We start from the raw sequence: 25,187 nt of genomic DNA on the forward strand, positions 1-25,187 counted from the left end.
GGTGAAACTCCATCTCTAGTAAAAATTAAAAAAAATTAGCGGGTTGTGGTGGTGGACGCCTGTAATCCCAGCTGCTCCGGAGGCTGAGGCAGGAGAATCACTCGAACCCGGGAGGCGGAGGTTACAGTGAGCCGAGATCATGCCACTGTACTCCATCTAGCCTGGGCGACAGTGGCGAGACTAAGTCTCAAAAACAACAACAACAACAACAACAACAACAACAACAAAGAATTCAGTAAGTATCTGAGTTTTGAGTAGTTCTTCCCCCAAATTTACTATATAAATCTAGCTTTCACGCATTGGAACGTGGTCTATTTCTCAATTCTGTATACATTTAATTCAAGGTGCTGTAGCTGAGAGTTTGGAGTCTTCCTTTCTATGTCAGTATGGGATGAGAAAACACACACACACACACACACACACACACACACACACACACACACACACCCCTGTTATCCTAAAAGCAGTTTTGGAGGTGGCTGAGAGGAGAGAACTTAGGAACTTAGCTGAGGAAATGATGAAAAGGACATTGTTTTGTGTCTCAGGAACCATGTGGAATTCCAAGATAAGAAAAACAGTTGCTAATTTGAGTATAAAAGCAGGAAACATGATACACTTATTTCCTTTTATGCCAACACAAGTATATGAGGGGTTGTGTAAAAATTATTTTTCTCTTGCTGTACTACAAAGACATAGAATCGAACTGCTTTTTTTCGACATACTGATTTTTCTTTCTCTTTTTCTTCTCTTTCTTCTATTTCTTGTGGATATTATGGCTAATAACACAACAAGTTTAGGGAGTCCATGGCCAGGAAACTTTTGGGGTAAGGTATTTCTTTTACTGTTTAAAATTTAAAATTAGGATGTGAGAAATGCACCGCGTGATTTATTAAAACATTGAACATCTCTGAGACATTTTGTTTACTATAAAGTGATTATTTAAAGTTTTCATATGTTTATTAACAGAAATTTATTTCATACGTTTATTAGCAGAAATATATTTATATATAGAAATATATAAAAATATATTTATATATAGAAATGTATTTCTCTATAGAAATATATAGAAATGTATTTCTCTATAGAAATATATAGAAATGTATTTATATGTCTTTATAGTGTTCTATGAAGATATTCAAGAAGAATCTAGGTGTTAAGTACAGATTTTGGCTGGTGTTACAAAATAAAATTAGGAAATAATGAGGATAAAAATAAAAAACATAAGGTGGAGGTAATTCCTGCTTAGAATATGGCATATAGATTGTGTGGGAAAAATTAACTTTCATTTGTTTGAAGGTTGTAGATTATATATTTTATTTTATGAAATCAAGATTTTCCGTAGAGACTATTTTCACCTATGTTGTGAATGTTATATGCTTTAATTTCCAAAGTGAATCCTAATTACATCTGTACTTAAATGAGTGAATTTAAAGTGCGATAACACAGGTAAAATAAATGAATGACTTTAGAGTATAACAAATAAAATATGGAAAAATATGAAATTTGAGAAAACTTTAGTAGAAAAGATTAAGTGGAAATAACATCACGTGTAACATTCAGTGGAAGCCTATTACGGGGGTGGGGGAAAAGAACAATACAGAAGTATTTTTTGGAGTATTTTTGTCTGAGTCCAGCCACAGCTAACAGTCCAGTGTTCCCTGATGTTGACAGTGGGACTGTACTGAGGTCAAAACTCAGTTGCTCCAGGCTTAGAGGTACAAAGAAGAAGGGCTCACATGGGAAGTTGACTGTACTCTTGGGTTCAGGGATATTTTTATATTAAAGGAGGCAATTTAAATTAAATTCAGAAAAACACCTTAATGAAGAAAATAGTATATATGAACAGATCTGTTTATATGCCCAGAACAAGTTTTTAATCCTCTCAGTGAACGACGCAGACTTTCTGCTGTGATTCAAGGCGGGGTTTTGGGAACTTTCACATAGACAGTGGGCAGTAGTGGCGACTTTTCCCAGCAATCTGTATGTCTACCATGACAGAAATCTGCATGAAAAGAATTCACTCCAGTCCTTTAACCTATGTACTTTCTTAGATGAAAAATGTGGGGACAAATATTTATTGGTTTTAAAAGATACTAAAAATTCAGCATAAGAAAAAAAAAGAACTAACTCATTCTTTTTTTCTCACCTACATTTATGTTTGCTGGAAGCCTGAAAACGAAAGATATTGGTGAGCTCCTAATAAATTTATGTAACAAAATTAAGAAGAAAATAGATTATTCTAGTACGTTGTAAAGAAAGGCTTTGGTAATAGGTTATTTTAGATAGCTAGCACTAGACAGAAGTCTTTGAATTGTGGATGTCTGATTATATGCTTGTTAAAATATTATTTGCTGTCCTCACTTCTAGAGAAGATAAGTGCTAAATACACACTGAAAAAGACCTACAGTCTGTCTAAATCAAATTCATCATTATAAAAATGTTATCTGTATAAATTATTCAAAAGTAAAGTAGCTTTTTTTGGCAAAAATTAATATGTAGAAGTCAATCTATTTTTTTCAAGCCATTCAAAATTAAATTTCAGGTTTATTTAAAACAACAAATCATTATTCACTGACTAAAACATGGTTAATAATCATTAAAATAAACTGGATATTAATAAGAGAATGTTTAGTTGGAGTCCACCTATTGATTCTAAAAATTTAGATATTTTTAATATAGAAATCTGTGTTTAAGAGGGAATTAAAACCTATTATTTCAAAGACAAATACTAGTTTTTCCTTTCTCTTGTTATGTGACTGTAATGAAAATAATGAAAACCAGAAAGGGGAGTGTTACATTGATAAACATTAGCAAAGCGAATGGAAATATGGAGAGCAGATATAATGTTTGATGATTTTAGGAAAATATATAAGAGATTGTACTATTGTTTCTGGGGTAAAAATATAAAGTATAAAATGTGAACAAAAGTATAAACACATAAACTATGTACATTTCCTGAAATAGAAACGTCAATCTTTTAAATTTCCATTGCTTTTTTGTATCCAAACTGATGTCTATTTTGACCACTGACTCCTCAAAAATATTATTTTGAGAATCTTGTACAATGCAGTGAAATGCATTGCTGTTGCTTCCCAAATCAGTCATCTGCTTGGGACATTGAATTTGGAAAATAAAGAAAAATAGCTTAGAAAAGGAAAACTTGTACATTGACCATATAAATCGCTCAGACGTAGCACTTTAAGCTACATAAAAAGTTGTTTTCTCGATAGGACTTTTCTGGTTTACTTTAATGAGCGCTAAATGATGGGATAGTAATATCGGGTTATTACCAAAAACAATAGCTTGCATTTTCATAGCTATCACCCACTAAAACTTCCTAAAGCTGTGCAAGCATTTAAGTGCAAGGGTTGGCAACAAAGTTGGCCTGAAAGTGACCACACAGATGCAGACTATCACCTTCCACTCTCTATTTTTGCTTTCTTTAATGCACTTCCTTTCTCTATAAACATTCCCATAAAAGCTGCAGGAAACATGGCCCGTTAAAATTTGCCGTGTCCTCCTCTAAGGCAATAGGAGACAAATACTGAACTCAGTTATTCTCTTAGTACTTGAGAGTCCTGTAGAAGATGTAGTTTTGGTTGTTTCACTGTCTTACTTTGCATTTTTTTCCTTATGGCTAGCATTATGAAACGTTGGGGGAAGATACGGTTGCAGGAGTTTGCATTTATTCACTTAATTCAGTTCTCACCAAAAGTACAACGTTTGCCTCAAAAGGATTACGCTGTTGGAGGTGATTATGCATCTATACATATGCACATACAAACCTATATAGTTGTGGAATAACACAAGATGACACATGATAAAATAGCAATGGTTGATAATATGAGTTAGCACAATATGTGGCAGAAATCAGCCCTAACTCTCTCTCAAAAAAAAAAAAAAAAAAATGAGGTGCTATCTCTACCTAGAAAGATAAATTTCAGACAGGGAGATAATTCTAAGAAGGACATTCTAGTCATTCATTTCTTTCGCTCGTCATCTCATTCTCATTCAGTTCATTAGTTCACTCAGAAGCATTCGCTGACCGTATTAGGCAATGTGTTAGGAGTCAGTGACGTAAATAAGGCATTTCAAGAGGTTTGGGGAGCTCAGGAAAAATGTCATCAGTAAATATGGAGAAGTAAAAACACCCAGGCAAGTTTGTGGAGGAAAGAACAGCTTGACTAGAGAGTCTGTGTGTGGTTGTTTCAGGGACATAGTTGGTAAGGCAGGTTGGAGGCAGATTTCTGCAAGATTTTGAATGTCAGCGTAAAAGTTTGATTTAATTTAACCTGATCACTTGCAATCCAGTGATTTATAATCTCTCCATATTCCTCCCTCTGGGAATTTTCTTTAAGGTTTGAGAGGGGGTGTGGATGGGTGGAGGGGTTATATTCTGTGTATTGGAGAGAGGGGACCTTTGGTGCTTGATCAAGTTCTGGCCTCTGCTGACATCTACTGACATGTATTTCTCATCAGCTTTTGAGACATTACCCTTTCTCTGATTTTCACTGCTGAAATCTCCTACTATAAAATCTGGCTCACATGATCTGTGTAATGTTAGCTAACAGCACGGCTTTTCCTTTCTGTATATCCCTCTGGTCTACTGGCCCTTATTCAGGTACTTCTCCATCTGTCTCAATGGCACAGAACAATTTTCAATTTTGTCCCATAACCCTAGAACTGCAGGAGCCTTCCTTAGGAGGTTGGGCTACATCAGGTGCCCTTGGCCTGGATGCAGTAACACCATGTCCCCCACTCCCTACCTCACTTCCTTATCTGCCCTTTAGACACCCAGGGTTTCTCAGAGCGGCTTGCCGTCTTCCCCAGGAAGCTGAAAATGAGTACCAGTTTCTCTGGGATTCCCTAATCAATCTGTAGCTCATCACAGGGAGGGATGGAGAGTGATGCTTCGCTTCTCCAAAACCCTTACAGGTCATATTCTATACAGCTCTTCTCTTTGCTTCTCCAAAGCTCCTCCTCTTTAGATGCATGGAAATGGACTCATAGGCCATGGTTTATTCTTTCCTATACTGTTTATGATCAAAAGTTATGTTCTTAAGTCCTTTAGGCTCTTAGCATTTAGAAACTGAACCAAACAAAACAACTCAAAGTGCTCTTTTCTATTTCAAAATATCCAACTATTGCAGTAAAAATGTTGACTTTCAAGCTATTATTTATTCTATATGTTTTAAAAATTATTTAGTAATTTAAATGTGAAGCATTGACTTTTCTTTCTTCTGTGCATCCTTGCTAACAGACTTAATACTCTCTAAAGTAATTGATGAGATGCAGGGTTGTGAACTGATTTGTTAGGGATCGAGTGCTGTCAAGAGCGGGGATCCCTGGCTACTAGTGGAAAATACTGTTCTTTGGCCTGTAGAAAAATACGGCTCTTAGGGGCACCCCAGCAGATGGGCATAGGATGTTCCCAAAGAAGTTGAGAGGGGAACAGGTTTATGGGCTGGGCATATGTCCCAAGAATTTCCACTATATCTCCCCAAAATTTGGAAACAAATACTATTTCACAAATTCATTTTTTCAATTTGTATTTTAAAAAGAAACGTCTATGTTGCATATTAATAGTCTATTCATTAGTTCCCTTATCTCAGTTCCTAGAAAGTTTGAAAAACATTTACAAATGCTTGTCTTTAAACTATATCAGAATTACTTAGAATTATGAAAACTCATCTCTCACTGGACTCCATGCTCAGAGATTATGATTCAATAGATGTGAGATGGAGCCCATGAGACTGGACTTTTTAATACATCCCTGACCTCAAACTTCTGCATCTAAATTCATGAGAGAAAGTGGCCTGTAATTGTCCTTTCTCTGACAGCTTTGTCAGGTATCAGTGTTATGCAAGCCTTGTAAAACAGATTGGGACATGTTCCCTACTTTTCTATTACTTGGAAAAGTTTGTATAAGATGGCATTGTTTATTGTTTAAGTGCTTGGGAAAATTCACTATTGTAACTATATGTAGTATTTTCAGTTGGAGGGTTTCAAATGGCACATTCCATTTATTTAACAATGGTGAACTACTCAGATTTTCTTTTTTTTAAATTTAAATTTTAATTTATTTATTATACTTTAAGTTATAGGGTACATGTGCACAATGTGCACGTTTGTTACATATGTATACATGAGCCATGTTGGTGTGCTGCACCCATTAACTCGTTATTTACATTAGGCATATCTCCTAATGCTGTCCCTCTCCCCTCCCCCCTCCCCCCAACAGGACCCAGTGTGTGATGTTCCCCTTCCTGTGTCCAAGTGATCTCATTGGGATTACCGGGATTACTTAGATTTTCTATCAATTCTGTTAGTTAAAGGAGTTTGTATTTTCCAGGAATTTGACCATTTGAATTAAATTTCAAAATATATTGCTTAAATGTTGTTTATGCCATTCTCATTAGTTTTTCAACCTTTTATTATGAAAATGTTCAAATATACGTAAACATTAGAAGAATTCTACAGTGAACCCCCATATACCTTACCATCTGAATTCTATCTGTAACATTTTTATAAAAGTCATTTTCTCTTTCATCTTATTAGTCAATATATTTCAAAGTAAACTGAAGACATCAATACAGTTCCCCCAATTACTTTAGTATGCATATCATTAACAGGAATTCAATTATATTTTACAACTCTTTTCCTTTTAAAGTCAAATTTACATACAATGAAACATATAAGGTGAATAAAAATGAAGTGTACAAATCATAACAGAACATTTGTTGAATTTTGACACACACGCTTGAGTAACCCAAAGCCCAATCAAGATACGTAATCACTAGCCCAAAAAGTTTCCAAATGCCCCCTCCCAATCTAAAGGCTTTACGACTTTAAAATTTTAGCTTTCATATTTAGGATCCATAATTGTCCACTTCAAATTAAATATTTGCATATAGTGTAGAAATTGAGGGATTGTTTTCATATTGATATCCAGCTTTTTCTGCACAATTTCTTGAAAATATTTTTTCTGTATTTTATTTTATTATTTTATTTTATCTTATTTTATTTTTGAGACAGGGTCTCACTCTGTCTGCAGGTTCAACTTCCTGGGCTCAAGTGATCCTCCCATCTCAGCCTCCCACATAGCTGGGACTACAGGTGTATGCCACCTCAACAGGCTAATTTTTGTCTTTTTGTATTTGTAGAGACAAGGCTTTGCCATGTTGCCCAGACTGGTCTCAAACTCCTGGGCTCAAGTGATCTGCCCACCTTGGCCTCCCAAAGTGCTGGAGTTACAGGCCTGAGCCACTGTGTCCAGCCAAGACTTTCTCTATTCAAGTCCTTTGGCACCTTTGTTGAAAATCAAATGGTCATATAAGTGTAAACCTATTGCTGAGATCTCCATTCTGTTTCATTTTCATTTGTTGACTTTTATAGTAAGTCTTGAAGTTACATAAATCTTCCAACTTTGTTCTCTTTTTATTTTTTTAAACAATTTTTATCACATAATAATTGTACATACTTATGGGGTACAGAGTGAAACATCAAAACAAGTATAGGATAATCAGTACTTCCTTCACTGCAAACATTTATTATTTCCTTGTGCTAGAACATTCAAAATATCTTCTAGCTATTTAAAACTATACAATACAAGGGCCGGGCGCGGTGGCTCAAGCCTGTAATCCCAGCACTTTGGGAGGCCGAGACGGGCGGATCACGAAGTCAGGAGATCGAGACCATCCTGGCTAACACGGTGAAACCCCGTCTCTACTAAAAATACAAAAAACTAGCCGGGTGAGGTGGCGGGCGCCTGTAGTCCCAGCTACTCGGGAGGCTGAGGCAGGAGAATGGCGTAAACCCGGGAGGCGGAGCTTGCAGTGAGCTGAGATCCGGCCACTGCACTCCAGCCTGGGAGACAGAGCAAGACTCCGTCTCAAAAAATAAATAAATAAATAAATAAAACTATACAATACATTATTAACTGTTTTTCTCTTTCAAGATTACTTTGGCTTTTCTGGACCTTTTGTATTTTCTCACTCCCAGGCTTTATTGAGGTATAATTGGCAAATAAAAACAATATATTTAAGGTATACAACATATTTTGATATACATATATGTTGTAAAATGATTACCACAATCAAGCTAATTAACACAACTATCACCTCAGGTAGTTAGCTTTATTGTGGTGGTAAGAACATCTAAGATTTACTTTTTTGGCCAATTTCAAGTATAAGAAATAATTTCGTAATAACAGACACTATGTTTTATGTTAGGGCTCCAAACTCCTGCACAACTGAAACTGCATTTTTTTGCTCAGCATCTCCCTTTTTTCCTCACCCCCAAATCACTGGCAATCATAGTTCTCTTCTCTGCTTTTATAACTTCATCTTTTCTGCATTCCACAAATAAGTGCAATCATGCAGTACAGATGCTCGTCCACTTATGATGGGGTTATATCCAGACAAACTCATTGTCAGTTGAGAATATCAGGTTAAAACTGTATTTACTAGAGTTAAACTACTGAACATCATAGCTTAGCATAGCCTAACTTAAATGTGCTCAAAATACTTACATTAGCCTACAGTTGAGCAAAATCATCTAACACCAAACCTATTTTATTAAAAAGTATTGAATAACTCATGTAGTTCGTTGAACACTACTGAAAATGAAAAACAAAATGGTCATATGGGTACTGGAAGTACAGTTTCTACTGAATGCATATGGCTTTTGCACCATCGTAGTCAAAAAATCCCAAATCCAACCATGGTAAGCTGGAGGCTGGCTGTATTTGTCCTTCTGTGCCTGGTTTATTTCACTTAGCATAATGTCCTCCAGGTTCATCTAGGTTGCTGAAAATGACAGGTTTTTTTTAAATGCTGAATAATAACATTCCCTTGTTATATACACATGGTCCCTGACTTATGATAGTTCAACTTACAATTTTTTTTTTTTTTTTTTTTGAGACGGAGTCTTGCGCTGTTGCCCAGGCTGGAGTGCAGTGGTCGGATCTCAGCTCACTGCAAGCTCGGCCTCCTGGGTTTACACCATTCTCCTGCCTCAGCCTCCCGAGTAGCTGGGACTACAGACGCCCACCACCTCGCCCGGCTAGTTTTTTGTATTTTTTTTGTAGAGATGGGGTTTCACCGTGTTAGCCAGGATGGTCTGGATCTCCTGACCTCGTGATCCGCCCGTCTCGGCCTCCCAAAGTGCTGGGATTACAGGCTTGAGCCACCGCGCCTGACCCAACTTACAATTTTTTGACTTTATGATGATATGAAAGTGACACGCATTCAGTAGAAATTGTAATTTGAATTTTGAATTTTGATCTTTAATGTTTATTAATTTTATTTTTTATTATTATTATAAAAATTTCCCCTGCTTTGGGGCATTCCAGCCTTGGACTCATTGACTCCAGCTAATTAAGATAAAAAAATTGGTATAGAAATTATTGAAAGAACACTCAAAATTCCAGCAATGACCATTGCTAAGAATGCAAGTGTTGAAAGATCTTTGATAGTTGCGAAAATTATGCAAAGTTCCTCAGAAGTTAGTTACGATGCTATAGTCAGAGATTTTGTGAATATGGTGGAAAAAGCAAGTATTGACCCAACAAAGATTGTGAGAGCTGCTTTATCGGATGCTGCTGGTGTGCTCTCTCTGTTAACTACAGTAGAAGTTGTAGTCACAGAAATTCCTAAAGAAGAGAAGGACCCTGGAATGGGTGCAATGGATGGAATGGGAGGTGGTATGAGAGGTAGCATGTTCTAACTCCTAGGATAGTGCTTTACCTTTATTAATGAACTATGACAGGAAGCCCAAGGCAGTGTTCCTCACCAGTAACTTCAGAGAAGTCAGTCGGAGAAAATGAAGGAACGGCTGACTGATGTTTAAGAAATCACTGTAACCATCAGTTACTGGTTTAGTTGACAAAATATATAATGGTTTACTGCCATCATTGTTCATGATTACAGAAAATTTATTTTGTATTTTCGAATAAAAAGACATTTGTATATTCCTGATGCTGGGTATAAGACCCATGTACCAATGTACTGCTTTCAACTTAAATCACTGAGGTATTTTTACTACTATTCTGTTAAAATAAGGATTTTGGTGCTTGCCACCACCAGATGAGAAGTTAAGCAGCCTTTCTGTGGAGAGTGAGAACAATCGTGTACAAAGTAGAGAAATATCCAATTACGTGACAACTTTTATGTAATAAAAATTTGTTTAAAGTTAAAAATTTTACCTTTTATTATTATAAAGCTGGATTTTGTTTGATGATTTTGCCTAATTTTAGGCTATTTCAAGTATTCTGTGCATATTTAAGGTAGGTTAAGCCAAGCTATGAAATTTGGTAAGTTAGGGGTATTAAATGCATTTTCAACTTACGGTATTTTCAATGTACGATGGATTTATCTAAATACAACCTCATCCTAAGTCTAAGAACATCTGAAATATAACATTCCATTATAGAAACCATATATGTGTGTGTGTGTGTGTGCGTGCGCATATGCATATCTATGTCACTATATTTTCTTTATCCATTCATCTGATGATGGACACTTAGATCGATTATGTATTTTGGTTATTGTGACAATGCTGCAATGAACATGGAAGTGTAGATATCTCTTAGAGATTCTGATCTCATTTCCTTTTAATGTACACCTGGAGGGATTACTGAATTCTATGGTAGTTCTATTTTTAATTTTTGAGGAACCTTCATACTATTTTCCACAATGACTGCATCAATTTACATTTTCATCAACAGTGTACAGTTTGCTTTTCTCCATATCCTCACCAACACTCATTATTTTTTGTCTTTTTGATAATAGGCATTTTGGCACATGTGAGGTGATATTCCATTGTGGCTTTGATTTGCATTTCCCTGATGAGTAGTTATGTTGAGCATTTTTTTATCTAACTGTTGGTCATTTGTGGGGCTTCTTTTGAGAGATGTCTATTCAGGTCCTTGCTCATTTTTTAAACAGATTATTTGTTTTCTTGCTTTTGTGTTGTGTGAGCTTCTTATATACTTTAGATATTAGCTTCTTATCAGATATATGGTTTGCAAATATTTTCTCTCATTCTGTAGGTGTCTCTTCTCTCTGTTGTTTCCTTTACTGTGCAGAATCTTTGTAGTTTGACACAATTCTACTTGTCTGTTTTTGCTTTTTTCCTGTGCTGTCATATGCAAAAATATAATTGCCCAGATCAATATAAAGCTTTTTCCCTATGTTGTCCCCTAGTAGTTTTTTGGGTTTCTGGTCTTAGGTTTGTATCTTTAACCCATTTTGAGTTGATTTTTCTATATGTATGAGATAAGGGTTCAATTTTATTCTTCTGCATGTGGATATACAGTTTTCCCATTACCTTTTATTGAAGAGGCAATAATTTCCCCTTTGAGCATTTTTGATATTGTTGTCAAATATCAATTGTCACAAATGCATGGATTTATTACTGGGCTTCCTCCCTATTATGTTTCATTAATCTAAATGTCTATGTAAATGCCAGTGCCATGCTGTTTTGACTATTATAGCTTTGTAGTATATTTTAAAATCAAGTGGTGTGATGCTTCCAGCTTTGTTTTTATTGTTCCTTTGTATTGTCATCATATATAACTTAGTGTCATTTGTAAAATAATACAAAAAGCCTGTTTATCGGAATTTTAGTTGATTTATTTATATAAATTTATTTATATATAAGGGCAGTTGGCATCTTAATAATATTGAGGCTTGTAATTCACAAATATAGTATATCGCTCCACTTTTTAGACCTTTAATTTCTTTCAGTAGTATTTCAATATTTGTGGTGCAGATATATTACATACATTTTGTGAAAAAAGATTCCTAGGTATGTTATGCTAATGATGCTATTGTAATGGTGTAATTACACTTTCCAGTAGTTTGCTGCTAGTATATAAACATATTTTTATATATAAATCTTAAATTCTGCAATCTTGCTTAATATAATTTGTAGTTGTATTTTAGAATACATAAGATTTTCAATATAAAAAACAATCTAATAGCTGGGTGCATTGGTGTGTGCCTGTAGTCTCAGTTACTTGGAGACTAAGTTGGGAGGGTCATTTGAGCAAAAAACTTTGGTACCAGCCTGGGTGACATAGTAAGTCCCTGCCTCTAAAATCTCTTAAAAACTAAATCAATCAATCAAGCTAATAGATTTATTTATATCCTGTCCCAATTCTTTATAATTATTACATATTAAATCTATATAAACTATATATTCCATATGAAAATATTTTAATTTTTGCTCTAACTAGAAAAATGAATTTTAAAGAAATTGAGGGAAAGAATCTTCTATATTTACTCTGATACTATTTATGATGGTCTCAATTTCTTCTTAAAGATCCCAGTTTTCAGTTTCCCCAGACTAAGGATTTTCTTCAGCACATGTTTTAGTGTAGGTGTGCTGGTGATTAGTTTGAATTCTGTTTCACCTGAAAGAGTATTTATTTCACTATTATACTTAAGGGATACTTTTGCTGGATATAAAATTCTGAGTTGACAGCTTTTATTAAAATCACTTTAAAATATCATTGTGTTTTATTAAAAGCAAGTAGTTATTCAAATAATTGTCTTTTATGAATGTAGTGTTATTATTATTATTTGTAATTTGGCTGTGTTCAAGTTTGTTTTGTTAACCTTTGATCTTCAGCTGTTTGACTATGATGTGCATAGTTCTTTATATATATTCTGCTTGATGTTACTGAGACTCTTGATTTGTAGATTAATTTGTTTCACTAATTTTGAAAAATTTCAGCCTCATTTATTCAAAATTTTTTTAGCTCCACTCACCCTTTCCTCTATTTTGGGGATTATAATTGCACATCTGTTAAATATTTTTATACGGTTCTACAAGTCCTAGAGGCTTGCTTTTTCCCCCCAGTATTTTTCTCCATTTTTCAAATTGGATAAGTTCTATTAATACACTTTTAAGTTGGCTGATTCTTTTCTCTCTCACTTTAATTTCACTGTTAAGCTCATCATATAAATTTTTTTCAGTTCTCAATTTTTTTTAGTTTTAGAATATCCATTTTGTTATTTCTTATAGTTTCCATCTCTTTGCTGAAATTTCCTATCATTTTATTCATTGTGAGTGTTTTACTTGAAATCATTGAACATGGACATATGAGTTGCTTAAAAATTTTTGTCTGCTAATTATATCTGGGTCATCTTAAAGTTTGTTTTTGTTGACTTTTTTTTCTCTTAAGAATGGGTCACATTTTCCTGTTTCTTCATGTGCCAAGTAATTTCATATTGTATCTTGAACATTTTGAATGGATTCTGCTGTATTACTCTGAAGAGTGTTGTGATGTATGTTTTTCCCCCTAGTTTATTTTCACAGGCAAATAACTCTGTGGAACTACAACTACAGAAACCTGTAAAGCCTGTCCCTTGGGCAGCAGCTTAAATATTACTTTATTTTATTTTATTTTTCTCTAGTGCTGTTTGGAATATGTCCCGTATATGTGTGATTCAGGAATCAACCAAAGATATGTGAAATGTTTATAAGTAAAATCTGGGGATTCTCCTCTCTGGCTTTCTCTTCTCCAGGATTTCCTTCTCACATTCTTAGCAGCTCTTATTTCCATAATCTCTGTCCTTTGTTTCTTAAGATCAGAAACAGTGCAGGTTTTCAATGATCACTACCTGTCCCAGATTGGAAGTTGCCCTCAGGTTAAAAGGTTTGAAAAGTGGAGCTTGACTAATACTTGGTGTTCTTTTCTTCCAGGTGTCAATTCCTCTCTAGTAGCTGCAAGCATTTGGTCATTCTTAAGGCCCTTAGGTAGAATTTTTTTTGTGTGTGTTGTTTTCAATGTTTATAGTCATTATTACTTGAAAGGGTCAGTTCATAAAAGCTGATTTGGAATCCTAGCTTGATGTTTTTATTGCCTGTATAATCTGTTCTAATGTTTCTTACTCTTGATATTGGTGATTTTCTCTTCTTCTCTCAGTCTCTTTCTCTTGCTCCTGCCCGCTCTTTTCCCGTTTCTCTTTCTCTCCTCTTTCCATCCTTGTCATTCCAACTAGTATTTTATTAATTTTTGTTAGATTTTTTCGTATCTGTCTTTGATAATCTCCATTTTTTCTTTTTTCTTTTTTTTTGCCTGTTTCATTAAGTTCTGCTTTCTCTTATTTACTGTATGCTACTTTACTTATGTGTCAGCTAGTGATCCTTTGTTAGCTTCTTAATGTGGAAACCAAAATAACTGATTTTTTTAGGCTTTCTTATTTTAAAATATATACCTATAAAGCTATAAATTTTCTTATGAATGTGGCTTTAGGCACATCTCACATGTTTTGATATTTCACAATTTTATCAGAATTCAGTTAAAATATTTTATAATTTTCATTAGATATTTTATTATCTATAAGATCCTCAATCTCTGCTGAAAATTTTTTCTTGTTAATTTTTTAAACATATTAATCAACAGTTATTTTAATATTTTGTCTGATAATTCAAATATCTTCATAACTTACAGATATTTTTCAATTTTGTATTTGTTCTCTTAGTTTTTGTTTACTTTGTCTTGCCTCTTAGGATGACTTGTAATTTATTACTAGGTATATATAAATTTATTTAAATATATAACTTTCTATTTTATTTATATGTAAAACTTGCCTTCTGACAGTTAGTTAGGGAAAGATCACCTCAGTCCAACTTGGGATTGATCTATATTTTTATCTTTGTGAGGTCTGGTCTTTTACCTGTTTACCATTAATCTTAGGGAGTAGATCCTAGGGCACCTGATTCCAGAGTCTGGGATGTTTCCTAGGGTCCAATTTCCTGGGCAGCCCCTGAACACCAACTTATGTTTTCTAAGCTTACTGATAGTGCACAGCATTCTACTCAGATATTTTTGTTTCTCTTTACAGATTATTGTGGAGAGAGATTTTCTTTTCTCCTGGAATTTGCTCCTTCGATTTAATGGTTTGGATAAGTCTCTGATGGCTTCAAACAAATTTAAGAAAATATTTTATTCTCTATTGTATGCTTGCTCTCAGTGGCTTGATACATGTTAGTCTATCATATACAGAAAGCGGTGTGCTACCTTGATCCTTTTGAATTTACCCTCTCCTCTAGCAATACTGTTAACTAATTATATTCAGAATATGGCTTGTGCTTTATGCTTTTGATCAAAACTACTTTCAAGTCTCCAAGGCTTTTGTTTATTTGACCACTACCATTCACAAAAAGGCATCTACAATTTATTTTTTCCATGAAGCTTTTTTTTTTTTTTTTTTTTTTTTTTTTTTTTTTTTTTTTTTTTTGAGACGGAGTCTCGCTCTGTCACCCAGGCTGGAGTGCAGTGGCCGGATCTCAGCTCACTGCAAGCTCCGCCTCCCGGGTTCACGCCATTCTCCTGCCTCAGCCTCCCGAGTAGCTGGGACTACAGGCGCCCGCCACCTCGCCCGGCTAGTTTTTTGTATTTTTTAGTAGAGACGGGGTTTCACCGTGTTAACCAGGATGGTCTCGATCTCCTGACCTCGTGATCCGCCCGTCTCGGCCTCCCAAAGTGCTGGGATTACAGGCTTGAGCCACCGCGCCCGGCCCCATGAAGCTTTTTAAAGCATTCCAGATATATGTTATCCTCCTATCTTTCAAATATAATGACATTTCCAGCTCATAATGCTTATGCATCTCATTCACATTTTCTTAAAGAGTATAAATTAATGAATTTATTTTCCATTAACCAGAAAGGAAAAAAGAAAAACAAGAGTTCCATTTAGGCTTCAGAGGTGGGACAGGGTGTCATTTTAGGTAGAGCAGCCAGGGTAGGCCTCAATGAGAAAGTTACATATGAGCAACAGACCTGAAATTAACCATACAGATAGCTGAGGAAATAATTTTAGGAGTAGATTACAACCAGTGATGGGCCCTAAGCAGGAGCCAGCCCATCTGATTTACTTAGGGAATAGTGAGGAGGGAAGTGCAGACAGAGCGAGTGACCCAGAGGAAGAGTAGAGGAGATGGGCTCAGATAATTGGGAGCCTGTCAAGTAGGGACTTTTAGGACATTCTTAGGCATTTGTTTTTCCTCTGGGAAAAGTGGAGGATTTAGAACAGAAGAGTGATATGATTTGACTTACATTTTAAAATGTTCTCTGACTACTGTATTGAGCATATTTTTGGGGTGTGAGGATATGGCAAGGACAGAAGCAGGAAGACCATAGTCCATGTCACAGATGTGGGAATGTGGCCACTTGGATCAGTGAAGTCACAGACTGGGTAGTGAGAAGTTGAATTCTGGATTTTTTTTTTGTTTGTTTGTGAAAACAGACCCAATAAGATGTTCTGGCAGATGAGATACAATGGAAAATACTCCTTGGCTGTTTACATTATTATAATCAATCAAATTTCTAGGCTCTAAATATTACTGTCTCTAAAAATCCTTCTTGTCAAAAGTCATTCTATTTCCTGAACCATTCTCCTGTACACTCTACAATACGAAGGACTTCATGGCCTGCTTTGGTGAACGTTGAACTTACCATTCTTACAACTGCAAAGGGTGTCTGAATGTTTTAAACAATGTTTCATTCTGCTGTCACTGATCAAATCACTTTCAGAGTTGGAATGATTCAACTCAAGCCACTAGATGGTGACCTCTACTAAATTTTAATACCAGTGGAAGGCATTTGAAGTATTGATTATATTTACTAAAAATCATACTCAATATTACAATATTAAAACTGAAAGACACGAACGTGGCTGTTATTATTAGGCCAAGAAGGGTCAAATGACTTGAGTAAATTACACAACTATTAGCAGTGTTCATTGAGGGCTTGTTATGTGCCATCTACTTGCTAGTTTTGTAGGTACATATTACAAATTAGGATGACATATATTTAATTTATATGGCATACCTTACCAATGTTAGAGTTTTTTCCTTCTGCTTTCAAAAGGAAAGTTACATTTTTAAAAGTAACCATTTGGTCTTATAAGTTGCATTATATTGCAATTATAAGAAGAAAGATTATGGCTCATTTTTCTTCTCCTAAGATTGTTGAGAAGTAAGAAGGCAAATCATTTTTTAAAAAGCAATATCTGTGCCAATGTCTTTTTTTTTTTCAGTTATATTTTCTTCTACACCAGGTTTTAAAAAGGCTCCCAAAATACATTGCTAAAAGTCTGCCAGAATGGAATTACATATATGAAAATTTAAAGCTGTATCACCAGTAGATGCTGCTTTCATCACACAGTTTCTAAATTCTAGTGTGCACAGGTCAGAAAAATCATTAACTATAATTAAATGAAAAAAAAAGTGTATGAAAGACCACTGCTGTTGTTTGACTCAGCATCGCTTTCTCATTGCCTTTCTTCATTTCTACATTTGCCTTTGCTGTTTGGACTTAAGGGAGCTTAAGAAGTTAGATAAGCATTTTACCACATATCTCAGGAAGTCTTAGAAATTCTTCTGTCAGCAGTATTATTTGTATGTGTTTTAATATTCTGCAAGGTATAAGAATTAGTGCAATGATTTCTGATACGGTTTGGCTCTGTCCCCACCCAAATCTCATTTTGAATTCCCACATGTTGTGGCAGGGACCCAGTGGGAGGTAATTGAATCATTGGGGCAGGAATTTCTTGTGCTGTTCTCGTGATAGTAAGTAAGTCTCACGAGATCTGATGGTTATTATAAGGAGGAGTTTTCCTGCACAAGCTCTCTCTGTCTGCTGCCATCCCCGCAAGGTGTGGCTTGCTCCTGCTTGCCTTCCACCGTGATTGTGAGGCCTCCCCAGCCATGTGGAAATGTAAGTCCAATTGAACCACTTTCTTTTGTAAATTGCCCAGTCTCAGGTATGTCTTTATCAGCAGCATGAAAACAGACTAATACAATTTCTAATGTGTGTATTTTACTGACTTTGTGGATTAAAAAGTTATTTTCATGATACGTGAACTCTACTGAGCAAAAATTAAATCCATATCAAAAGAAATTTTTTTGTAATTTTTATAATTTCTGTTGCACCTCCATCTTATCCTACTTTATATTCATTCAAAATTTAAATAGCCTATTATTGTGTGTATATGTTATTCTTATGATTCTCATGTACATTTTAAATTCATTTTTTAATCCTTTTTGGATATCTATATAACCCAGTATTTGATGATATTTTAAGTCATTTCCCCAAATTTTGGGCATAGACAATAGGTTTACAGTATCAAATCAAAGTATTACCAAGCCACAGAGAATGATCATTTTAAATAGGTTTGTTGTCAAATTCCTTTTATGGAAATATTGTTACAGTTTTAGTGCCACAAAAATAATCTTTTTACTCCCCAAACTGAAACTTGTCATTTAAGAAGATTGTGATGGTTCAATATATTCTATAATAACTTGTCCATTAGAGTTTGGATATTATCTTAGTTTTCTTACATCAGAACAATAATATATTTTGGAAATAAAACAGTCATCTGAAATTTAAATGTATTTCTTACTCCATCTATTTTTGTTCTTTTTGCTAATTGCTGTATTTTTGCTAATTGCTGTTTTGCTCAATCGCTGTATTTTATTTAATTTATTTATTTTTTACTTTTTGTAGAGACAGATCCCATTATGTCGCCCAGGCTGGTCTGGGCTCAAGCGATCCTCTCACCTCGGCCTCCCAAAGTGCTGGGATTACAGGCATAAGCCACTGCGCCTGGCCTGAATCACAATAATAGACAAGAAATTATTTTTCATTGATTTCATTGATTTAAATAGTTTCTATTTTTTTCTTGAATCTAAAGTTTGCTATTATTCCACTATAAATAACGTTTATATTTGGAATATCTGATTTATTAGAAGATGAGAATCTCAAAGGGCACACACAGAGACCATGTGTAAGGACTCTTGTAAACTTTAAATGCTTTCATTGACTAACTGAATATATTTTCTCCTTTCAGATTCTGCTTTTAACTTCATTTTGCTGAAATCAAGGAAATATCTCTTTCTAAATTTTATCTATTATGCCTGCTTATATACTGAGATAGTCAGACTCTAGTAGTGGTTACGTACATTTACACACAATAGCAAGGACATATACTTTGTACATTTGAGTATTTGTCTTCTCATTTATATCACACACGAGTGTAACTAATAGTTCCCTAACCAGTGATACTTGTCAATCAGTTATTACAGTAAATCAAGTGTTAGTTCTACCACATAAACCTTAGCTTCCGTTTCAATATCTATAAAATGAAGAATTTATGTCCAACACATTTTTTATTTTGTTTTAGCTGAAACTCCGTTTTTGTGCGTCCACAGCTAAACTTGTTGATATTTAAAAGTCTCCACTAAAGGCTATTGATTCATGGAAATATATCTGTAGAACCCACAATATTATTTAACCACCATTCTCTCAAGTATTTCTGTTCATAACAGGTTACAAGATACTCTGGTATTGAATCGACAAATTTTTATGAACTTTGTATTGCTTATTTTCATTTTAGATTAATATTTTCTTACCTTACGCTTAGAAAATAAATAAACAATTTAGCTATTAATTAAGACGCTTTGGTCTCACATCCTCACTTGACCTTCACCAGATGTGGGACTATGGGCTTGCTACTTACCTCTCAGTAGCCACAACTATTAAATGGGAATAACACTAGCATTTCCTTTATTGGGATGTTTGAGGATTAAGTGATATAATACACTAAAAAATGTGCCTGGGACCTTTGCCTAAAGCCGTTGTTTTAGAGAATGTCGATATAACTATTTGTACAGATAACTGTGAAAGTAGGACACAATAAATATAGCTTTTCCACAGGAGATAAATATGACAATATACGGTATAAGGACACTGAACTATATCCTAAAATTAGACAGCAGTGATTATTCCTTTGTAGTTATTAACGTTAGTTTGTTTTGTTATTTCTGCATTCTAGGTAGTCTATATATTATCACAGATTACAACAATATGCTAAAAAGAACTTTGGCAATCATAAAATCTAACTCCTTCATATATATGTGTATATATATATGTGTGTATATATATATACACACACACACGTATATAATGAAATCAGTGGGTCTAAACAAATTCCCTAAAAATCACAAAACATATTACGAACAGAGCTGAGTTTGGAACCCTGTATCAGAGAACTTTTGCCATGTAACTATCCACCCCCAAACATAGTTGCTTAAAATAGTAATAATTTGCTTAGCTCACAATCCTGTGGATTGGTAATTTGAGATGAAGTCAGCTTGGTGGATTTTCTGTTGGTCTTTGCTCATGTGTCACAATCATTTGGTGAGTTGACTAGCATTTGAATTATATAGGATGATGCCATTCATATGTCCAGGTTAGCAGGCTCTTGGCTAGGGCTGTAGGGGTTTCTGGGCCATGTGTCTCTCATCATCTGGCAGGCTAGTCTGACCTTATTTATATGCTGACAATGGCAGGGGTCCCAAGAGCAGGAAGGGTGGAAGCTGAGCCTCTTGCAGCTTAGGCTTGAACTTGTATAGCTTCAATTCCATTGCATCCTACTCATCAAAGCCAGTCATGAAGCCCACAAGATTCAAGGGGTAGAGAAATAGACTATCTCTTGATGCGAAGAACAGCAAAACTTCTGTGGCTATTTTCTCCCCCTCTTCCCCAGTCTCACAACACCCATCAGCTAATTTTCAGGCTATGGCTCTCTCAATACAGAATACCTAGATAAGCAATTAGATATGATAGCTTACCTTTCCACTTAGCAGCAATTCATTTTTGTCTAGGAAATGTCAGAGTCTTTATTGAAGATGTGATACTTGAAGTAGAGCTTGAAGAATGGGTTTTCCAGACAGAAGATTAAAAAATTGAATTCAGATATAAGGAAAAATATGTGGAAAATCACAGAGTTTTAGAGAGAATGACAGGCTTTGGTACAGTGAGAAACCAACATGACTTGTGGATTACATCACGGTGGGGAAATATGGGGGACCAAGAGGCTGGAGGAGTCTTCTAATATCCAGAGTTTTTCTATACAAAGTGGTGTGGCAAGAGGAGACTGAGTTACCCATTTTCATTTGAGAATATGTATTTAGTTTACAAGAGACAATAAGGTAGCATTTCCATTAGGAAAAGGCATTTTTCTCCCCAGAAAGGGAAATCTGAACAAATTACAAGTTCTATGAATTAGAGAATACTGGTGTGTAGCAGAGACTCTATGGAGGTTCGGGCTACAGGAATTTCATCATCCCAAGGGCATAATAGAAGCATGAGCTGGAACCTGGGAAACAAGAAAGAGCCCAGTAGTCTGCACAGGTCAAGTCATCAAAGAGTCAGAGATACAGGTGACTGTCTGGGAGTTCAGGAAATATGACATAAATCAGTCAGCTGGCCAGATGGTTCTATTCCAGCACTTCCTATCTCAGACAGAGCAAAGGAAGTGAGGCATCATGAAGACTGCAGGTGGCAGAAATCAATGTGATTGATGAAAGCAGACAGAGGAAAAGGCAACGTTAAAGTGTTGACAAAATTCTTTATCAATCCAGCACATTAGTTACTACCATAACTCAAAAGGAAATCAACTTTGGGCTACATTTGCAACTCTATAAAAAATGTATGAGCTAAATGCCATAAATTAATGACATCAAGTAAGACTACTTTTATCTTTTATTTCTTAAAGATGATAAAACAGCTTAAGTGACCTGGAATGCCACAGCTGAAAGTGTTATTTTGTATCTTTCTGCTTGAATGAATGGAAGCATTATCAGCTTTCATTTGTTCATATCCACCTAACACCGTCTTCTATTTTCCTGATTCAAAGTATGTTTAAATTAATCAGTATTCTATGAATTACAGCATATATGCTGACCCTTGTTTTTGGTTGAAAACCTATTTAAAAATGGATTTAGTAATTTACTTTCTTTGTTTCAGAGGACCTTATCATGTCCTTCACCGTATCCATGGCAATCGGGCTGGTACTTGGAGGATTTATTTGGGCTGTGTTCATTTGTCTGTCTCGAAGAAGAAGAGCCAGTGCTCCCATCTCACAGTGGAGTTCAAGCAGGAGATCTAGGTCTTCTTACTCCCATGGCCTCAACAGAACTGGATTTTACCGCCACAGTGGTTGTGAACGTCGCAGCAACCTCAGCCTGGCCAGTCTCACTTTCCAGCGACAAGCTTCCCTGGAACAAGCAAATTCCTTTCCAAGAAAATCAAGTTTCAGAGCTTCTACTTTCCATCCCTTTCTGCAATGTCCACCACTTCCTGTGGAAACTGAGAGTCAGCTGGTGACTCTCCCTTCTTCCAGTATCTCTCCCACCATCAGCACTTCCCACAGTCTGAGCCGTCCTGATTACTGGTCCAGTAACAGTCTTCGAGTGGGCCTTTCAACACCGCCCCCACCTGCCTATGAGTCCATCATCAAGGCGTTTCCAGATTCCTGAGTAGGGTGCTTTTGGTTTTTGTTTCTTTCTTGTCTTGTCTTTTATTGAAAGGAAATCGTAAAGAGGCTAAACAGAATTTTGAGGGCATGGCCCAAATAACTAACGAGTTCCAAGTTGAAGCATGGTTGTGCGAGTTGGACATTACAATGTAAAACGTATTTTCTTGGAGCACATGTTTTCCCTTTTGTTTCAAAAAATGTAATATTTTCTCCCAAGGGTTTTATATTTATGTATTTTGTATTCAATGTGAGGCTTATTAAAAACAGTGATTCTAATGTAAGAATCCACTGAGATGCATTATATATATTTTAATTAAAATTAAAACTTTAGATATTTGTGGATTACAATCCTCATTTACTTCCAATGTGACTAGAAAGAGAAAAAAAAATCAGTGTCACTTTAAAGAGAAATCTTCTAAGGAATTCGGATATTACTTTCTTTAGAATGAGAAGTGAATTATATTGACATTTTACAATCTTGGATTTCTTTTTTTTTTTTTTTCTTTTGTGACGGGGTCTTGGTCTGTTGCTCAGGCTGGATTTGCTGTGGCATGATCAGGACTCACCGCAGCCTCTATCTCCCCGGCTCAAGTAATCCTCCCATCTTAGTGCCCAAGTAGCTGGGACTACAGGGGTGCACTACCATGCCCAGCTAAATTTGCTTGAATTTTAGTAAAGATGAAGTCTCACTATGTTGCCCAGGCTGGTCTCAAACTCCTAAACTCAAATGATTCTCCTGCCTCGGCCTCCCACATTGCTGGAATTATAGGCATGAGCCACCATGTCTGGCCAATCTTGGATTTTTAATGGAATATGTGGGCACGAAATGACAGAACATAGGACATTCTAAAGTTCCTTGATTTTACTCATTATGAAAAGTGTGGGACTCAAGCATAGGAAACTGAACTCTTTTGGTGTCGTTGGATGTTTCATTTTTGACACTAATTTTTTCTGGACAAATTTTTATGTGTTTTTCCCAAGAATAGTTATCTAATTTCTTGAGGCAAAACCCTTGGATTTACTAACATGATGATTTACCTTTTCTTCACCGTTGTCATTACGTTGTTAGAAAAGCAACAGGAAAAAACCCAATTCATTTGGCCTAAAAACAAGCCTCAAGTTTAAAACCAAGCTCACATTTTTCTTAAGGGAAAAATTTTATTTCTTAAACTTACATCTAGCAACTTGGAAAGCACTTTCTCTGGGGATCTTCTTTTGTAACTTTACAGACAAATAAGTATGAGTCACTGCGGAGAGAGTTTGTTATTGAAATAGATGTTACCCATGAAGAATTCTCCTTCCTGGATTGACTCTTAATCATCAGGCATCATCCCTTGTTTGCTTCTCTACGAATCTCAATTCCAACTTCTCTGCAGAGTCTTTGTACAGTGATTAAGCCATGCCAGATGGTCTTTGGTGCACACAGTTATTTAAGAACCCACTTCCACAGGTGGCTGCCCTTGTAAGGAAGGATGCATCCCTAAATGTGGGCACCAGAGAGCTCCAGTGGGCAGATGTCTGTGGCTGCCCTTCTCATTTAAGGACATGAGTTAACTGGAGTATTACTCAAAAAGCCTGTGGTTCATTTCCAGTATTGTGAATATTTAGTTTATGTGGCCGTTTCTTTGTTTCTTTGAACACTGGGATTTTCGGTGAAAAAGTGCTCTCTTTTTCATTTCCTATTGCAGTGGTCACAGCTAATAGTGTCTGAACATGGTTCAAGAATAAGAGATTCCATGTAGCATTTTCTTTATTATTTTCATTTCGCTTACATTACCCATCATTCCTCAAGGACAATTATTCTCAATAATGCTTATAGAAAATGTTCTCTAATTAAACATGCCAGAAAGAAAGAGTGAGGGAAAGAGGGAACAGGAAGAAAACGGAAGAAAGAAAAGAAAAAGGGAAAAAGACTAACAAGATAACCAATTTGTTATAAGTTGGTTTTCAACAAAGAAATTTAGCAGCCAAGTAAGATTTCAAGAGAATATTAACTTGGTATCAAGGCTACTTTTTTTTTTTTTTTAAACTTACATGTCATCCTTAATGTCTAACATGAAAAATCAACAGAATATGATTTTTATCAAGAATTTATGTTGGGAGTAAAAACTGCTTTATATCTTCCAAATTAGGAAGAGAAGACCAGAAATCCTCTGGGGCATTTAACCATCTGGCAGAATTGTTGCTGCACCCTTATCCCAGTTATAAGACAGTCAAAATGACTATTTCCTAAATATTGTGAGTGTATGAAATGTGAAATTAAAGCAAAAACTGGAGACTTTTAATGTTGTATTTCTTTAATTTGAAATGTTTTGTGGATTATGAAATAAAAATAAATTGATGTCAAGTTTTATTCAAAATTCATTTATGAAATAAAGCCAACACTGTTCTAAAAAGCAAGGAGTCAAGAAATTATAAAATTCAGATTAAATCAGGAAAACACATTAGATGAAAAATTATACTGCAGAATTTGAGCTTATTAAAAGTTATTGAATAAGAAAAGTCTCCTTTTTACTTTAGTATTTAAACCTCATCTAGACTATTTGTAAATGAATGGACTGAGACACAAATCCTTTTTCATACACAAATGTATAATGGAGAAAGGTTAATGTCACAAATAAATTTTACAAGATTTTTAAAATTAATGCAGATGGAAGAATTAGTAAATTATTTATTTAAAACATGAACTTAGATTCTTATCTCATTAGCTAAATATATAATTACAGAATTATTTAATTAATGTTTTTAGAGAATAAGCATTTTAAATAATGGCTATCTTAAAAATAGAGGAAATTTGAAATAAATATTTAGCAAATCTATGAAATAGAAAAGGGGCACTTTTTAAGAGCCAAA

At 35.2% G+C, this 25,187-nt stretch overlaps 1 protein-coding gene across 1 annotated transcript; it reads left to right on the forward strand.

The window, feature by feature from the left end:
- The first annotated feature begins 622 nt into the window (after positions 1-622).
- On the forward strand, positions 623-24,880 carry LOC105489044 (MYC target 1). The gene is made up of 2 exons (XM_011753655.3): positions 623-824; positions 21,824-24,880. The coding sequence occupies exons 1-2, from the start codon at positions 629-631 to the stop codon at positions 22,333-22,335; spliced, it is 708 nt and encodes a 235-aa protein (XP_011751957.1). The 5' UTR covers positions 623-628; the 3' UTR covers positions 22,336-24,880.
- The last annotated feature ends 307 nt before the right edge of the window (positions 24,881-25,187 follow it).

Source organism: Macaca nemestrina, chromosome 5 (genome assembly GCF_043159975.1).
Source record: "Macaca nemestrina isolate mMacNem1 chromosome 5, mMacNem.hap1, whole genome shotgun sequence".
NCBI classification, from domain to species: domain Eukaryota; kingdom Metazoa; phylum Chordata; class Mammalia; order Primates; family Cercopithecidae; genus Macaca; species Macaca nemestrina.